The following is a 20,053-nucleotide window of genomic DNA, read 5'->3' as shown; positions in this document are numbered from 1 at the left end:
GAGAGAGCTGTTACACCACTTGCAGATCAGAGGGAGCTGTTACACCACTTGCAGATCAGAGAGAGCTGTTACACCACTTGCAGATCAGAGAACTGTTACACCACTTGCAGATCAGAGAGAGCTGTTACACCACTTGCAGATCAGAGAGAGCTGTTACACCACTTGCAGATCAGAGAGAACTGTTACACCACTTGCAGATCAGAGAGAGCTGTTACACCACTTGCAGATCAGAGAGAACTGTTACACCACTTGCAGATCAGAGAGAGCTGTTACACCACTTGCAGATCAGAGAGAGCTGTTACACCACTTGCAGATCAGAGAGAGCTGTTACACCACTTGCAGATCAGAGAGAACTGTTACACCACTTGCAGATCAGAGAGAACTGTTACACCATTTGCAGATCAGAACTGTTACACCACTTGCAGATCAGAGAGAACTGTTGCACCACTTGCAGATCAGAACTGTTACACCACTTGCAGATCAGAGAGAACTGTTGCACCACTTGCAGATCAGAGAGAACTGTTACACCACTTGCAGATCAGAGAGAACTGTTACACCACTTGCAGATCAGAACTGTTACACCACTTGCAGATCAGAGAGAACTGTTGCACCACTTGCAGATCAGAGAGAACTGTTACACCACTTGCAGATCAGAGAGAACTGTTACACCACTTGCAGATCAGAGAGAACTGTTACACCACTTGCAGATCAGAGAGCTGTTACACCACTTGCAGATCAGAGAGAGCTGTTACACCACTTGCAGATCAGAGAGAGCTGTTACACCACTTGCAGATCAGAGAGCTGTTACACCACTTGCAGATCAGAGAGCTGTTACACCACTTGCAGATCAGAGAGCTGTTACACCACTTGCAGATCAGAGAGCTGTTACACCACTTGCAGATCAGAGAGAACTGTTACACCACTTGCAGATCAGAGAGCTGTTACACCACTTGCAGATCAGAGAGCTGTTACACCACTTGCAGATCAGAGAGCTGTTACACCACTTGCAGATCAGAGAGCTGTTACACCACTTGCAGATCAGAGAGCTGTTACACCACTTGCAGATCAGAGAGCTGTTACACCACTTGCAGATCAGAGAACTGTTACACCACTTGCAGATCAGAGAGAACTGTTACACCACTTACAGATCAGAGAACTGTTACACCACTTGCAGATCAGAGAGAACTGTTACACCACTTGCAGATCAGAGAGAACTGTTACACCACTTGCAGATCAGAGAGCTGTTACACCACTTGCAGATCAGAGAGAGAGAGCTGTTACACCACTTGCAGACCAGAGAGAGCTGTTACACCACTTGCAGATCAGAGAGAACTGTTACACCACTTGCAGATCAGAGAACTGTTACACCACTTGCAGATCAGAGAGCTGTTACACCACTTGCAGATCAGAGAGCTGTTACACCACTTGCAGATCAGAGAGCTGTTACACCACTTGCAGACCAGAGAGAGCTGTTACACCACTTGCAGATCAGAGAACTGTTACACCACTTGCAGATCAGAGAGCTGAAGGTGAAAGTGGAGTCATGGTTGTATATTAGTGATGCACGATATATATAATATCGGCCGATTTTTTTTTCTTTTTTTATAATTATTAATACATTTTTTAACATGTTTTGGTCTTAAATTGTTTAAAAATATCTAATTTCTGAAAATAAATTACAAAAGTAAAAAAGAAAATGCGTTTTGGAAAATAGCTCTTTATTTGATTATCATAAAAAAGTGTTTTCTATACAGAGATATCGACATCGGTAAATATCGGTATCGGCCAGAACAGCAATATTAATATTTGCTATCGGTATCGGCCACAACTTTCACATCGGTGCATCACTATTGTATATCAAACAATGCACACAGTGACATCAACTCCTCCTCCCACTCCCTTCCTCCTCCCCCCCCCCCCCCCCCCCCCCCCCGCAGGGCCTGCTGGATCTGAAGACGCGCTTCGACCGTTTCCTCCTGGAGTCCTTCAACAACGACAGGCTCTTCAAGCAGACCATCGCCGGGGACTTTGAGTACTTCCTGAACCTCAACTCCCGCTCGCCAGAGTACCTCTCTCTCTTCATCGACGACAAGCTGAAGAAGGGGGTGAAAGGGGTACGCAGCCCCATCACATCACTGGTTTATTTCACTATTTAACCCACCGACACTAGATGTTAGTCCAATTAGAAAGCGCTTGTTTTAACGGAAGCCATTTTGCTCGTGTTACGCGCAGGTTGGGAAAATGGCCGCTGTGTGAATAGATAGATATATAGATAGTAGTGTTTTCACGATACTGGAATTTCGACTTCGATTCGATACCTTGAAAAGTATCGATATTCGATACCATTTTCGATACAAAAAAAATAATATATATATATATATATAGGCCTATGTATATATATATATTTTTTTTTATTAACTAATTTTGCTTTGTTGCTGGTTGCTCAGCTTCTCTCTGGTACTATAAGAGAAGATAAATATAACACTTTTAAAACCCTTTGTTTATCTTTAGATCAGACATTTAAAAATAACTAAATTATCTAATCTAAGGCCCTGTTTAGACGGAAACGCTAGCAGGTGAATCCGCAAAAAAAAAAAATCGGATGTGCCTTTTCGTTTATACGGAAACAGCGTTTTTACAGGGTGAAACCGCAAAAAAGTGAGACTACCTTCCAGGGTGGAATCCCTAGAAACGATAGACCTTTGCGCTCTCATCTAAACTGTCAAACCGCATAAAACGATGACGAAAGGGTTGTCAAGGCTCTCGTCGTAGGACTTCCGGTTTAGCTGTAGAATGGAGTAGGTCGCATGTGACACAGCTGCTCACCCGTTATTTTTTTTTTCGTTTTAAAATCATAATTATATACCATTAATGCGTTTAAAACTTGACGCATATATCAACTGAGACTATCAACTAACTATATTGACCAAAAGAATCGAGATGCCATCAAGGAAAAACCTAGGGAAAGACCAAAAACTAGTCGAAGAGATCCCGCTACGTGACCCAGGATACGTACAGCGGACAGCAGAAAGTATTGACTCGACAGAGGCCGCTTCAAGTTCAACCCCATCAAAGACCTCCGCAGATACCGAACATATCATCCGGAAAATGGAAGAAATGGGGAAGACAATGGAGAAGAGAATGGAGGGAATGGAGGAAATGATCACAGAATCACAGAAGATAATAACTCAAAAAGTAGATGCTATTAAAGAATCTATTGAAGGCAAAATTGATGCGCTGAGAGCGGACGCCGAAGCACAGAATAAACGCACCGAGGCTCTGGAGAAAGTAGTGGAAGCCCACGAAATCAAATTCACTCACATCTACAAGGAAGTAGAGGCTAACACAGTTAACCTAACTGCCGAGATGAAGGGGAACTACAATGAAATCAAGACGGAGCTCAGCGAAATAACGGAGGAGCTCACGCGAATCAATAAAGAACAGAAAGCCAAAATATTCGAGATGGAATATCAAAAACGCAGGCTGAATATTCGCATTGTCGGTCTGGACGAATCAGTGAGATGTGAAAACCCTGAAGAGTTTGCCACAGAATTACAGAAAATCTTGGGAACAGGAATCCTTCCTAAAATACCGGAGGTGGATGAGAGCTTCAGATTGGGACCCCGCTCCAGTGACAGCAACGCTAAGCCCAGAGTGATATTAGTTGTACTGCGCCAAGTCAGAATAAAAGAAATGATTATGCGTGGAATTCGCAGGATGAAAGGCAATCTGAAACACATGGAGGTACCAATACACTGCTTTGAAGATTATTGTCGTGAGGTAGTGGAACTGCGTGCCAAGTTCAAGACGGTGATGTCTCAACTATACCTGGGGAAATACAGACCCCTACTAATATACCCTGCAATACTTCGCGCCGTCGACAAACAAGGAGCAAAAGTTCTCCTCAAATCGCCTGAAGAGGCAGCCAAATTCCTGTCTGAACAGGAGCAGATTAATGTATAAATGGCCTTTTAAATCTCAGTTATGCAAGGTCACCATATAGTACAACCTTTAATAATCAAGGATTTGGGACAGAGAGACCTACGTGCTCAGAGTTTTTGAATACTTTCCCCGACGTGTATATTATTGCGGACATATTGGATTTAAGATTGGAACACTCCAGAACATACTGGAACATTCAGACAATGTAAAAATGACATATTGGAATAATCTAGAACATCGAAGCATTCTTTGATATATGGAACATTCTGGAATATCAGCAATACGTGGTCATTCATTCTACCAGAAGCCCCTCGGGGGAATAATCAACAGCTATCTAGATGCAAAACCACAGAGCCATCATAGCCGGCCGGCTGAAAGATCACTCTACACAACGATCATCGCCCACCCCGGTCGGGGGAAATGCTGCATATACGTATTTAAAAATTGTTTTTTTATTAATGGGAAATAATTTCACTACTTCTCCAATTAATACTTTAGATGTTTAAGCATAGCAATGCTCTTTTAAGATCTAAGTTAATGTTCTCTTCCTTTTACTTGTTTTTTTTTTTTTCGTTCTTTTTCATCCGCTCTCTCTGATTTATTGAGGCTCTCTCTTCAGTTCAATACCTTCATATTATTCATGGGTTACTATAAATTACTATAAATTACAAGTTCATATAAAATGTAAGTGATTAAGGCATGACAATTGAAGCTTATTTTTGGTCTTTATTTTTAGTTTATCTCATTTAAATTTTTATTTATTTATTTTTTACGGGTAAGTGGCCAAGCCACAGTCGACATTCTACTTATGGTAGAATTTAGAGTGTTAGATCCTATGGTATACATAGGAATGTTAAGGATAATTGGATCATTCTGGGATATCCGGTGGTGCAAGGGAGAGAGTCATACGCAAAGGTTGTGTTCATGGAACACAATCCTGTACGACTCTCGGTGGGAGGGAAGGGTAGGGGATTTTTATTTGTATATATGTATGTTTTTAAGCTCGGCTCTCAACGGGACCTCACTAGTGGGAAGTATATCTAGTATTGCCTCGCACTCTAGAAGCATTACCAAAAATTACAATGCAACATGTATAGACTATGGCTAGTTTGAATATAATGATATGGAACACCGGGGGAATAAATAACCAACTTAAACGCAAAAGCGTGCTCACACTGATGAAAAAAGAACATGTGGACATTGCTCTGCTAAGCGAAACACACATTCTAGGGAAAGACATAGGTAAATTAGCGGACAACATATACCATAATATCAGTCACTCCTCTATTGGTACGAGAACTCGGGGTGTAGCAATAGTCGTTAAACGTAAGTTGAATATTGTACTAAAGGGAGTATGGTCTGATGTAGAAGGTCGGATAACTATAGCTAAGATTGAACATAAGAACAGGAAAATAGCGTTGATAGCGGTATACGCCCCAAATTTGTACGAAGAAGATTTCTTCACTACACTAACCAATGCAATGTTAGACATTCCCGATTACTCATTTATAATAGGAGCGGATTTTAATGCCATCTGGAACCCAAGGATAGACAAATCTTACCTCGCCTTTTCCAGCGAACAAAAGAATTCATCGAAGGCATTAAAGGATTGGTCAAAGATTACAGGTGTAAAGGACTTATGGCGGTTACTTAACCCCACGACCCGAAAGTACTCTTGTCGATCTGCGAGACATAAGACACTATCCAGAATAGATTATGTCTTTGCATCACAGAAACTATTTGATAATTATGAAGTGGAAATGATACCCAACGCACTATCAGATCACTGTTATTTACTCCTTAAAGGTACATTTGGTATACTATCCTCCCGAGCCCCAAGATGGCGATTTAACTCGTTGCTGCTTAACAACAAGGAATTCATTACACAACTCAAAGAAGCTCTTATAGTATTCCAACGGGTGAATACAAACTCGGTGCAAGACCCCAGAATAATATGGATGTCGGTAAAGGGAATGATCAAAGACTTCACGGATAGCTTTTCCTCCAAAATGCGCAAGAATCAAAACACAAAACTGGATGAGCTGGAAACGCTTTACTCAACGTTATTTAATTCTCTGAAATACAACAACTCAACTCGACTAGAAAATCAAGTTAACGTACTAAAAATAGAGATCAATGACATATACAGACAACAATCGGAAATACAAATACGCAGCACAAGACAACAGCAGTACTCTCATGGTTCCAAACCCAGCCACCTATTAGCCATGCGATTAAGAATTAATGCAACATTTGCAGATATAACTACCATTAGAGCACAACAAGTACTTGTAACAGATCCGGTAAAAATAAACGATACATTCAAAGTATTCTACTCCGATTTATATAAATCAGAAATGACCTTCGATCAAAACAAAATGGACACATTTCTTAATCAAATTATTCTCCCTAAACTTTCAGAGGATGACGCTAAACAGTTAGAAATACCGATCACACTAGAGGAACTCAAGATGGCCATAACCGCAATGAAAAGTGGTAAGGCTCCAGGAAGAGACGGTTTCCCATCAGAAATGTACCTTTCTTGTTGGGACATAATTGGCCCCTTATTACTAAATATGATCTTATACTCAGTCAAAGAGGGGAACTTCCATAAAACCGACAATATTGCACTCATAACAGTCCTCCTTAAAAAAGACAAAGACCCCAACGAGTGCGGTAGTTATAGACCTGTAAGCCTCCTCGGAACAGATATCAAACTGTACTCTAAGGTATTAGCCATCAGATTACAAAAGCATATGACGTCTTTAGTTCACCCGGACCAAACTGGCTTCATAGGAGGCCGCCTGATCACTGAGAACATAAGACGTATACTGCACGTACTTGATGCCGACAAAGAGGATACCATACCTAAGGCGATACTGTCCCTGGATGCTATGAAGGCCTTTGACAGGCTGGAATGGTCGTATCTGTGGGCAGTGCTAGAAAGGATGGGGTTAGGAAAAGGATTCATCGATATGATTAAAGTATTATACAAAGACCCATCGGCCATGATTATAACAGGCACAATCATCTCCGATATCTTTCCGGTATCGCGCTCAGCCAGACAAGGTTGCCCTCTTAGTCCCGGTCTGTTCAATCTATCATTAGAGCCGTTAGCACAATATATAAGACAATCACAATCCTATCGTAATCAAGGGCACACAACAAAAAATTTGTTTATATGCGGACGATGTAATATTGTTCATGAAAAACCCCAACACCACATTGCCTCATCTGCTCAAGTTGATTGAGGACTTTGGTGATTTATCGGGATTTAAGATAAATTGGCCGAAGTCGGCTTTCCTTCCACTTAACACCCCTGCAAAAAAAGATACAACCCTCCCAGGACAGATACCGATGGTAAAACATTTCAGATGCTTGGGAGTGGAAATATTCCCTACCATAAGACAAACGGTGAAGCACAACTACACAAAAATCCAAAACAAAATCAAAGACGACCTTGATAGATGGGCAAAACTTAAGAACACAGTACAAGCACGGATATCAATAGTTAAGATGGATGTACTACCTAAAATCAACTTCTTCTGTTCAATGCTACCGTTACCCCCTCCAGAGGGTTACTGGAAAAGATTACACTCCTCCACATACAAATTTATTTGGAATAACAAACCACCACGTATAAAAAGATCCACCGCACAGAGAAATAAAGCAGATGGTGGCATGGCATTTCCAGATTTTTTCCTATATTTTAAGGCGTACTCATTAAGTCCATTGACAACATGGTTTGACTCCCAAGCATTAGCATCTTGGAGGAAAATAGAAGAAAACATAGTAGCCCCACATAGACTGAAGGACATAGCACACACTAAACTACCAATCAAGCACTGTGAACGAAAATTTGGCCCCATAATTACTCATGCGATCCGGATATGGCGTGAATCACAAAAAAAAAATCCTAACCCACAAGAATGGCACAACCATACTCCCTTATTCAATAACAATGCTCTCTTAATTGGAAAACGACCTATAAGATTCCCTATATGGGAAAAGCAAGGCATACACTCATTAGGGGATATTTTTAACAAACAGGGTTTTTGTAGTGATAAAGAAATACGCAAAAAATTTAATCTCACCAAGTCCACATGGCTTTTTCACAAACAGTTAGAGCTATGTTTGAAGTCTCACGGTGTTCCATTAGACAGACCAATTGAACACCACAGATACCACAAATTCTTCTACTCAAGAGAGACATCGAGAGGTTTTGTTTCAGAATTTTATCATCAATTACTAACGTCCTCGTATGAAACCCTCCAACTTGACTCTGTCTGGAGGAGGGATATACCAGACCTGGAAAATGACTTTGATTGGCAAGGAGCCTGGGCAAATGTCCGACTTACATCAAGGAACCCGGATCATCAACAAATCAATCTTAACTATATTCACAGGACATACTTGACTCCTATAAGACTGTGCCGAATGGGGCTCAAACAAGATTCCAAATGCACCCAATGTACAAATGGGGACGAAGGGACATTTATGCACATGTATTGGGACTGCTCACCAGTTAAGGCATTCTGGAAAGATGTGACCCAACAAATATCAAAACTCGTATCTTGGAATATACCTGTACACCCCTCGGTATTGCTGTTGAATGATGTTTTTGAGTTTGCAGTGAATCCACAGCTAAAGAGATTGGTTTTATCGGGTATCACAGTAGCCAAAAAGCTGATCGCATCACGCTGGTTTCAACCGGAAAAAATGTGCCGTAAAGTTTGGTTTCTTACATATCTCGATGTAATTTACCATGAAATATCTACAGCAAGAATTCTGGGTCTCAATGAATCCAAAATGTCAATGTGGTTAGAAGTGGTGGAGAGAATAAAAGCTAGCTTATAATGGTAGTGTCTGGTTAGGTGCGAGGGATAGTGGAGGTACTTCTCAAGGTGGGGTCCGGGAGGGGGGGGTTCGAGCTGAGCATATGTATGTAGGGTTTTTTTTTAGATAACAGGTATTATGGGTATATCTTATATAAAACAACTAACCAAAATGTGATCTCATTGGATGTGCCCTGACAATTAATGCTTGTATATCTTATCGTGTGTTGTCATGTTTGTTTATATGTTTGTTTTAAAAAAGAATAAAAAAATAAAATACAAAAGGCTCTCGTCGCGCGTACTGCTTACATCACAGGCATGCGCCAGTAGCCTAGAAGCGTAAACAAAGCATGTCTGATTCTATCCATGGCGATCACCTGAAGGCTACATTGGCAGTACTTTTAAATACACAAGAATCTGTCCCGCGGCTATCACAACTTGACTGGACCCACTGTCTGTGAGTGACTCTGCTTTGGTCCAATCACATTCCCCACCCACAGTCTGCGAATCAGAGGCAGAGTAGGGCGGGTCTTCACAGCACGTCATGTGACATATGCGTCAATCGTGTGACAGCGGGGCTCAGTCGTCTCGAGTCGTTACAGCCTCGTCTGCACGGAGAATTCCATCCCAAAACGCTAGTCTAAACGCAAAATTAAAAGTGAGACCGCAAGATTACTTTTGCGGTTTCTGTTCAGACTCTCTCTGTCTAAACGTAGCCTAAATCAAACCCCTCTTAAAAACAAAAACCTGTTTAACCTAGCCATCTATAAAACATCATGCTAAAACTGTGAAACAAACTCCCCTAAAGAAAGAAATACATAGCAAACATGACTCAGTTATGCAATAGTGCTGCTGCTTTTTATTTGGTTAAAACGACTACAACAATTTTCATGGCGGCGAGAGAGAGAAGTGTTTAATTAGCAGCAATCTTGTTGAAAATGTAACGTTAATAAATGCTCCGGAGATCGATCGATCTCCGGAGCATTTATTAACGTTACATTTTCAACAAGATTGCTGCTAATTAAACACTTCATGGAAACGGGGTAACGTTATGTCGAGTTCATACGTGTACTAGTGTAGTATGAATGAACTCGACTTAACGTTACTCCGTTTTCCATGAAGTAATTATAAAGGTGGCCAGCTAGCTAGCATAAGCTAACGGAGGAACGACTAGCTAACGTTAGCTAATAGCTGTATCGTTGGCACTGCTCTGTAACAACGCTTGCAAATGGGCTTTAGCTTTTCCTTCGTCGTTTACTTCAAACCCGAAGTACTTCCAAACAGCACTTCTGCTGTTTTCTTTATCCACAAGCACAAGTTGCGGAGGCACTAGCTATCTTCGGAGCTAAAATCTTTGTTTACAAACTGAAGACAGGTCTGCGAGGGGGAGGGCTGCAGCGGAGGAGGAGGAGGGCCAAGCGCTCTGCAACAGCGTGCGTCTGTCAACAACTTGCGGTAGAACACTGCGCGCAAGCCAGCTGGTATCGATACTGCAGAACGTATAGATATTTCGGGAAATGAGTATTGAAACCGTTTTAAATATTCAGAATCGATATGTATCGATCTTTCGATATTTTTGACAACACTAATGGATAGAATAGAATATAATAGACTTTTAATCGTCATTGCACAGTATACAACGAAATTTCAGGGGAGCTCCCACAGACTGTAGTACATATATACATACTAGGGATGCCCCCGATCGATCGGCCACCGATCGTTATCGGCCGATAATCAGTATAAATATGCGATCGGTGATAATGCTTTATTTTCGCCGATCGTCAAAACCGATCTCACTCGCTGAGTTCTGTCTCAGACACCGGGTGGTGCGGTGTCTGCTCATCCCTCCAGCCCCTCCCGCACGCATGTAAACACGGGTCTAGTCTAGTCTAGTCTAGTGGGACGGGAGGACGGCGTCTCCCTGAGCTAACGTTAGCTACCGTTACAAAATGACCCAGTCAACTATTCATTTTTAGTTTAATACATGATGAGGCATTGTCTAACCGAACGGTATCTAGCCGGCTAGCGACTGATGGCAACAAATGCTCCAGCAATAGTCTAGTAGAGACGTGTATGATACCTCTGTTAGCTCATGTTAGCGCAAGTTAGTTCACTGTTCAAAACGAAATGTCCCATTGAACTAAAATATACTAAATATTAACGTTATATATCCGGCTAGCAGTAGCTACAGATAGCTCCTGATATCAATGTCTTATAACACTGATTCGACGCGTATTTGAGCTGAGGGCATGTTGAATGTGATATGACCAAAGCACAGTAACGTTATACCAATAGGGCCCAGCTGCAGCGCAGGAGAATCCTGGCCGTAGCTCGAGGCTACTCGAGTATAGGGTCCAGCTGCAGCGCAGGAGAATCCTGGCCGTAGCTGGAGGCTACTCGAGTACACAGACAGTGGAGCTTGTTGCGTGGTGGCGTTGTCTCGCAGATAATACAAGTACAAGTCTAATTTTATAATATATATATTTTATAAAAAAATTATTTTTTTTATATAAAATAATAAAAAAATAAATTATCAAAACCGATCGGTATCGGCCGATAATGCTCACGACGATCGGTGATCGGTATCGGTGGCAAAAAACGTGATCGGGCATCCCTAATACATACATGAACACATAACACTGTACATAACGGAATATTTTAAATAATAAAGTGCATGATGGGTGGTAATCAGAGATTATCAAGTGCAGTGGTAAGTGCATGGTGCATGTGAGAGGACAGTCAATGAGTATTTAACAGTCTGACTGCTTGGGGGGAAAAAGCTGTTCTTAAATCTTGTACTCTTGGCATGTATGGACCGGTATCTCCTCCCTGAGGGAAGGAGCTGAAAGAGGTAGATAGATGGATACTTTATTCATCCCCTTGGGGAAATCCAGGTATCCAGTAGCTCAGTGCAGTTGATGGACAATAAAAAGCGATTAAAAAGGACAACCAATACAATGAAGGTCAGCGCTGACGTTTTCTTTTCTTATTATTATTTTTTTTACTCCTTTTTCTCCGCCTGATTTTTCTATTTTTCTCCCCATCCCAATTTTAGTCGTTATGCCAATTCCCCCCTCCCCTACCTGGTTGTTGTGCGCATGTTCCTCCTACTGGTCGGTACAAGGGAACCCTGAAGACCACCACATGCTTCCTCCGACACACGTGGAGACAGCCAGTGGCTCTTTTTTCACCTGGCAGCGAGGACTCTCATTGGTGAAGTGTAACGCGTGGGAGGTCACGCTGCCTTCACCTTTTCCTGCCTTTCGCTGAGCAGGCAGCCAGACCTGACCTGTAGGTGTCGCTGTCCACAACGCCAGATTACCACCCACGCAATCTCCGCTACGCCATCCGACCGCCTAGCGCTGAAGTTTAAAAAGTTCCAATATATAAATAAATGGTGAGCACTATTATTGCACAGTGTTAACCCTTTCACTGCCACACTACAGAAGGTTAACCCTTTCACTGCCACACTACAGAAGGTTAACCTTTTCACTACCACACTACAGATGGTTAACCCTTTCACTGCAAGAATACAGAATGTTAACCCTTTCACTGCCACACTACAGAAGGTTAACCTTTCACTACCACACTACAGAATGTTAACCCTTTCACTACCACACTACAGAAGGTTAACCCTTTCACTACCACACTACAGAAGGTTAACATTTCACTACCACACTACAGAAGGTTAACCTTTCACTACCGCACTACAGAAGGTTAACCCTTTTACTACCACACTACAGACGGTTAACCCTTTCACTACCACACTACAGAAGGTTAACCCTTTCACTACCACACTACAGCCGGTTAACCCTTTCACTACCACCCTACAGAAGGTTAACCCTTTCACTACCTTGTGTTGCAGCTGACGGAGCAGGAGGTGGAGTCGATCCTGGACAAGGCCATGGTGCTGTTCCGCTTCATGCAGGAGAAGGATGTGTTCGAGCGGTACTACAAGCAGCACCTGGCCCGCAGGCTGCTCACCAACAAGAGTGTCTCCGACGACTCTGAGAAGAACATGATCTCCAAGCTCAAGGTGAGAGCCGTGCAGTGTATGTGTGTCCCTTTTATTGCTGCTTTTTTACTCTCAGGGTTTTGTGTAGAGTTGTTCCGATACCAGTATCGGAAATGCCTCCGATACAGCCTAAAATGCTGGTATCGGTATCGGCGAGTACGCGAAAGTCTAGCCTCCGATCCCATATGACGTCATTTATCTCCTGCGGAGAGTGAGGATTATAAAATGAACGTGTTTTTAATTGACCGTGAATTAAAGTGTCAATGCTGTTTGTCATTTTAACAGCAGATACACTTTCTTAAATTCCATTGTCCCGATAGAGCGGTGTGACGGGGAGCTCGGATGTGTTTCGCTTGCTGGTGTTATTATACTGTAGCATTAACAGCTGAAAAGCTAGCTAGTTGGAACAACATCCGCTTTAACGTTACATCAAATCAGATGATCGCCTGTCCTTTCTCCAGGACTTGACACTGGCCGTCTATCAACAATAATCAGGGTTCGTACGGGTCCTGGAAATCCTTGAAAATGCTTGTATTTCAATGTGGTGTTTTCAAGGTTTGAAATGTGCTTGAATTGTGTATAAAGTGCTGGAAAGTTATTGAAATTGTAATTGCACTGTATATACTTTCATAATAAATCGCTATCTGACTTAATAGTTAGGATTTTAGATAAACAAATAAAATTCGGAGAGCGCCTAATTGCTTTCACGTTAAATGAAGGAGTCCTCTCTCGAGCCTCGCCACGGCACCCCCGCCCCTCCTGAAAGCTTGCTTTAATCCCAGTAACGTTAGTGAGCTAACGTTAGCAAGCTTATTTCTTTTTTTAAAACGTCAGCAAGCTAGTGAGCTAGCGTTGCCACAGACGGCTATGTTTATTGTTCATGTTGACAACGACAAGCCACACCGTAAGGTGAGTTAATAAATTCACTCTGAAAATCTGCTCCGCTCTGATAAACTGACTCAGTCTTCGGTCAGAGCGTTTTGACACACTGAAAGCCAATTTACCTTAAAACAAGTTTCGCTTAGCTAACGCCATTATGCATCGGAGCTGTGGTTTCGCTGTGATCAACATGGCTAACAAGCAAATCAATTCTTTCTATTTTAAGGAATGTTCTGTAGGATATGTCGGCGGCAACATAAGAAGCCAGCTACTAGGGGTAGCTGTTTGTGTGAAATAACAAGAGAGGAGACTAGAGCGTGTGTCAACTGTGCGTCTGTATTGCAACCAATAACATGGGCATCATATAGCTTACATCCTGGTCCCTGCTGGGACGTACCAACTGGACACACCACTGTGGGGGGGGGGGGGGGGGGTATATAAAAATTCTAGGTTGATTTGATTTTGTATACCGGTACATTTTAAAGCTCAAGGAGCTGATTGACTGCCTACCTCAAAGTCTGTTCTCTTATTTTGCTCAGTAAATATTTGATTGAAATTTAAGTTTCATCTGGTGATTATTTGAGTGATTGTTTCATATTGGCTCAGCCAGGTTATATAGGATGCCATGTCTACATCATTTTGGTTGTTTATAGCACAATAACATCTGATTTAATGTGATGGAAGAAGTGAAATTATCATTTTGTGTAAATATTTAATTTACCACAGCCGCATAAGATGCTGGAAAAGCTTGAAAAGGCACCTTGAAAATGCTTGAAAAGTGCTTGAATTTTGCTTTGGAAAAGGTGTAAGAACCCTTATAATGCACCCACGGTGAATCGTATTTAAGCCAAGTAGCTACTTACTAGCGTTAGCCGACTAACGTTATTAATGTCAATGTGAAAACCTTGCAAGGAAGACGAGCTAGGTCAGCTAGCTTAGCTTGATAACGGTACCTTGGCTAACGTTGGGGCTATTCATAATCCAGCAATAATGGCTGCAGACCTGCAAGCAAAGTACAGCAAGTTCCAAGTGCCAAAGGATAAGAGTCTGAGGCGGAGTCTCAAAAGAGAATGTTGAATATTTATTGGGCATCGAAATTCACAACATACACCCGTCTCGTTACTAGTTAACTGAACCGGTGCCTTCAGGATAGTCCAACGTACAATGTCCCAACAACTTCTTCTTCTTCTATGGGGGATAATGGCGGGTCGCAACCATAGAAAGGCGCATACCGCCACCTACTGTACAACCCGGATGTTCCAACAACAGTTCTGTGGGTGAATTATGTCTAATCACCACAAGCTAGTCATAGTATTCCCACAACATGGCAAATGCCCTAACTCATTGAGCACAGTTGTCAATTAATGATACGAATCTATACAATCACCTGTTGTTGAATAAATACCATTACTTTCTAGTTATTACTAAAAGAAACGGATTATGTAAAACAGTATCTGTAAAAAAAAATTATATATATATTTTTTTATAATATATATAAATACAAAAAAAATTATGCACTGGTATCGGTTCAGTACTTGGTATCAGCCTATACCCAAGTCTCGGGGATCGGAAAGGAAAAAATGGTATTGGAACATCTCTAGTTTCGTGTGTGTGTCCCTTTTATTGCTGCTCTTTTACTCTCCGGGTTTCATGCAGTGTGTGTGTGTCTGTCCTTTTTATTGCTGCTCTTTTACTCTCAAGGTTCCCTGCAGCTCTGGAGTCTGAAAAGTGATTTTAGACTACCGTAATTCCTCTAATAGTAACCCCGGCTTGTATTTGTTTCAACTGAAGCGGGTACCAGGCTTGTATTAGGAGGAGGCCTGTATAAGAGGGAGGCCTATATTTCAAATTTCCAAACGGATCATAATGAATAAATCAACATTTTGTGTCAGTTTGAACCCAGTAAAATGTACTGGGTTCATTTATTGAAACCAAGTACTGTATGAAATAGTAAACAGTGCAATTACAGGTGGTCACTGGTCATTTCAACGTTTTCAAAGTGAAATCAAGTAACTAGCTCAGTATGCAGCTCAGTATATTAGTAACCCGGCTTGTATTAGGAGGCCGGCTTATAATTGCTTAGCTCAAGAGCGCACCCGGCCATTAATAGAGACCCGGCTTGTATTTGAGACCCGGTTACTATTAGAGGAATTACGGTATTTACTGTCCAGGTCTTAAAAAGTGTGTTAAAAAATGAAGAGAGAATGTGTAAATGTACCACACTGCAACTTGTTCGCCCCCGAGTGGGAATTGTACTACACCAATTAGTAGTAAAATATTATAAGCTTAACCCTTTCACTTACCACACTACAGAAGGTTAACCCTACACTACATACCGTTTGTGGTGTGGTAGTGAAAGGGTTAACCGTCTGTATTGTCGCAGTGAAAGGGTTAACCCTTTGTTAGTGTGGTAGTGAAAGGGTTAACCCTTTGTTAGTGTGGTAGTGAAAGGGTTAACCCTTTGTTAGTGTGGATGTGAAAGGGGTTAACCCTTTGGTAGTGAAAGGGTTAAGATGTAAAATTGTGAGTGGAAAAAAAGTCTCAGAAAACAATAGAATGGAACTTGGATATAAAATGTATAGCGACTCCTGCATTCTTCCTCTTTGCACAGGCTCTCTTACCTGCTCAGGCTTCCGATACAGGGTTCTTACAGTCATCGAAACACCTGGAATTGATACCCTCTTGATTAGGGTTGTTTTGCAGGGTTAACTGTTTCAAATGGACAGTTGACCCTCATATTTCCTGGGTCAGCGCTCAAGTGTGCTGCTGTTACGAATGAATGTTGTGTCCATTAAGGTCTTGCACCCTGATATAAATAAATAAAAATGTGTGCTTTTCTTCTCCTGTTTCGCACACACTGACTTTGAATGTGTAAAACGTTTTAAAAACCCCTATAGGTGATATTTTTCTGGGGTGCGACCGTGAGTAACTGTTCCTCCTTGTCTTCTGCTCTCTCCTCGCAGACAGAGTGTGGCTGTCAGTTCACTTCCAAACTGGAGGGGATGTTTAGAGACATGAGTATCTCCAACACTACCATGGATGAGTTCAGGCAACACCTACAGTCCACGGGGGTAAGACTGCCCCCCACACACACACACACACCTACCTACACAAAACACCTTTGTCTTAACCCTTTCACTGCCACACGACAGCCGGTTAACCCTTTCACTGACAATACAGAAGGTTAGCCCTTTACTATCACACAACCGGCGGCCGATGCTCCATTATTAGCATCATTAGCTCCACGGATGCTAATGTCTATACTACTATGCACTATGCTGCTATGCCTATACTACTGCCTACTATGCTAATAATATGTCTATACTACTATGCACTCAGAGTGAATCCAGTCAGGGGTAGTAGCAAATAATGAATGAGAGAGATTTGTTAACGGGCTGTTGAATAAAAAAAAAAAAAAAAAAAAGTGCTGCAAAATAAATGGGTCAAAGTGTGATTTTTTTTCTTTGGAGAAATGCAGAGCTAATGATGGAGCATCGGCCGTCGGTTGTGTGATAGTAAAGGGTTAACCTTCTGTCGTGTGGCAGTGAAGGGGTTAACGGGGAACGCTCTGGGAGTTCTCAAATCAAATGTATCTGTAAGGCCCGACAACACACGTTAACACATTAACTGCCACGCTTATATCCATCAATGTTTGATCCAGGGTTTCCGTTAGAAAAAATTGTTGCCGGTCTCCGTGACCTGCAAGATTTCAATCTACCGGACAAATGAGATTAATTCCGGTCATAGTTTATTGAGCTTTAAAACAATTGATAGGCAGGCTATATAAAGAATGTCATCCTCAAGGCATGTAGATTTATAATATTATTACTTAAAACTAGGCTACTTTTGCGTATACAGTCATTAATATATTCCAAATAAAATAAGTCCCTCGATACTCCGTGCTGCTGCTGACTTGAAATAAAATAGACCGCGTATGTGGGCAGTCGGTCCGACACTAAACAGCAGTCTGTTATAATCACATTTTTATGAGCTAACGAATTCCGTTATATTGGACATTTGTATTAATTATATCAAGCGAAGAACTGAGAAATTTTGCAGAGAGAGACGGCAACATTATCGTGGGTTTGCGTGATGTATATCTCCACCTCCCAACGACTTGGTGCTGGTCATAATGTCCGGTGAAAACAACTCCCAAGCACAACTTGACCACCCGAACCGTACCAAAACAGGCCAACATTAAATAGCCCATGCGACGAACGATTCATTACATTCGTTTCATCGTTGCTCCACCAAGCAGCCGGTCCAACAATGAAAGCTGTTATCAGCGCGAGCCGGCCGCAGTTAGTTTGCAAGAAGCATCCAGCTGCAGACCCGCAGAGCAGCTTTCCAGGTCTGGGGACCGCACTGTGCCAGCAAAGCTGGTGGGTTCTGTGGGTCTGCAGCTGCATGCCTTCCGCAAATCCAGCAGCAAGCTCTCGCTGAGCGAAGCAACGACAACAAACGCAATGATTGTTTCGTTCATCGCATAGGCCACCCAACTCCAGCCCATCCAAATACAATTCAAATAATCAAACTGTGCCCAGAGGGAACTATTTTCACCGGACACTATGACCGGAGAGATTAAATATGTCGGACTTCAACAGATTTTGCCGGTCAAATACCGGTAATTACCGGCTAACGGAAATGCTGGTTTGATCACTGCCACCAGTCTAAGTCTATGGAGATGTTTACCTTCTTTGCAGGGCTATAACTTTTTAAATTGTATTGCTAAATTGACATTACTATGGCCCATTCAACATAGATTATCTATCGTTCAGGATGTAGGAACGTTTAACTTTTTCATTCACACATTCATATGAAAATACCGTCTAGAGCAGTGGTCACCAACCTTTTTAAGCCCAATATCATTTTTTTTTTTTGGTGAAGGCAAGATCTACCTATTGAAGCGTTGAGAGAAAAAGACAGCCAAGATTGTACTTTAAACTAAATGACTTTTATTTGCCTGTATTCTAATTACATGCAATGCTTTGGTCCAACATTAAAACGTCAAAGTAGAACTATTATGTACTTTCTCAGTCAGTGCTAAGTGCAGTCATCTTATGCAGCATCACTTTTCACATCAAAACAAAAGTAGAACTGTAATGTGGACTCTCATATTATTAACATTGACAAACATATTTACAATTAGCATTTTATAAAGTAGAACTGTAATGTGTACTTTCTCAGTCAGTGCTAAGTGCAGTCAGTGCTAAGTGCAGTCAGTGCTAAGTGCAGCATCATTTTCACATCAAAACAAAGGTAGAACTGTATGTGTACTTTCTCAGTCAGTGCTAAGTGCAGCATCACTTTTCACATCAAAACAAAGGTATAACTGTAATGTGGACTCTCAGGGTAAGATCAAAAAAAAAAAAAAAAAAAAAATTCATGGAAAGATCTACAGGGACAGTCTCAAAGATCGACCAGTCGATCAAGATCGACGGGTTGGTGACCACTGGTCTAGAGTATAAATATGTTTTTATCGTTTTCTGCAGTAATTCCTAGAACGTGAGATATAGGCATAAATGCATATATTAGATTATCAAATGCTGTTTGATACCGATCCACACTATATTAAAAATTTCAACTGTACATGGTCCTAAACGTTATGACTGATCATGTGCGCGTGGACGGGGGGGGGGTCGTTTATAATTCTGTGATCGTCGTTAAATGATTTATGTAGTATGGGTGATATATAGATCAGAGCAGTTTGCATCGATAATAATAAACAAAAACGATAAGTCACGGCAGCCTCCTCTTACCGTTGGGCGATGATACTGGAGCAAACCGATCCCAGTTATTTGATGGGGATCGAGGCGATCCATTTCCGGTTTGTATAATACTAATACACACCCAAATCATATCGATTATTGAGTTATGGCAGCGATCCATATCCACGGTGTGTGGCTAGAGTCCTGGGATGATATGCGAGTGGCCGGACGTAATTAGGAGACGCACCGAGATCCAACCGGCATATCCGGTTTGGCAACTCGCCGATCATCCACCAGGTGGCAGTATTGAAGCGTTGCAGACAGGGGAGGAAACTAACTTTTTGGCTTACCAGCCAACTGGCGAGTATCTGATTTTCTTTACCAGCCAAACTGATTTTTTACCAGCCAAAAAAAAATCGCTAATTGTGATAATTACTTCTTTGTATGTCTTCGTCTAAATTGATCATAGTAATAATCACACCGTGTCTCTACTCTTTAAAATATTTATTAGCATAAAACATTAATAAGTGTCTCTACTCTTCACAATATTAGCATAAAACATATTAACATGAAAGAGGGATCTATTCTGGACTGGGTTGGGCTGAACTGGACAGTGAAAGATGCTGGGTTGGACTGGGTTGGGCAGTGAAAGAAAAAAACCGAAGTATGTTGTG

The 20,053-nt window shown here is 41.7% G+C and overlaps 1 protein-coding gene across 3 annotated transcripts in view; it reads left to right on the top strand.

Moving 5' to 3' along the window:
* LOC311244524 (cullin-3) overlaps nt 1-20,053 on the top strand; it is a 100,523-nt gene that overhangs the window by 63,941 nt on the left and 16,529 nt on the right. For all 3 annotated transcript variants that reach the window (XM_084334075.1, XM_084334074.1, XM_084334076.1), the window contains 3 exons: nt 1,938-2,114; nt 12,643-12,813; nt 16,635-16,742. In XM_084334075.1, the coding sequence (XP_084190201.1) occupies nt 1,938-2,114; nt 12,643-12,813; nt 16,635-16,742 (456 nt within the window). The remainder of the gene's footprint in view (nt 1-1,937; nt 2,115-12,642; nt 12,814-16,634; nt 16,743-20,053) is intronic.

Source organism: Notolepis coatsorum (assembly GCF_963971535.1).
Source record: "Notolepis coatsorum genome assembly, chromosome: 17".
NCBI classification, from domain to species: domain Eukaryota; kingdom Metazoa; phylum Chordata; class Actinopteri; order Aulopiformes; family Paralepididae; genus Notolepis; species Notolepis coatsorum.
Note: the sequence above shows the minus strand (reverse complement) of the source record. Positions and strands in the feature narration are given on the sequence as shown.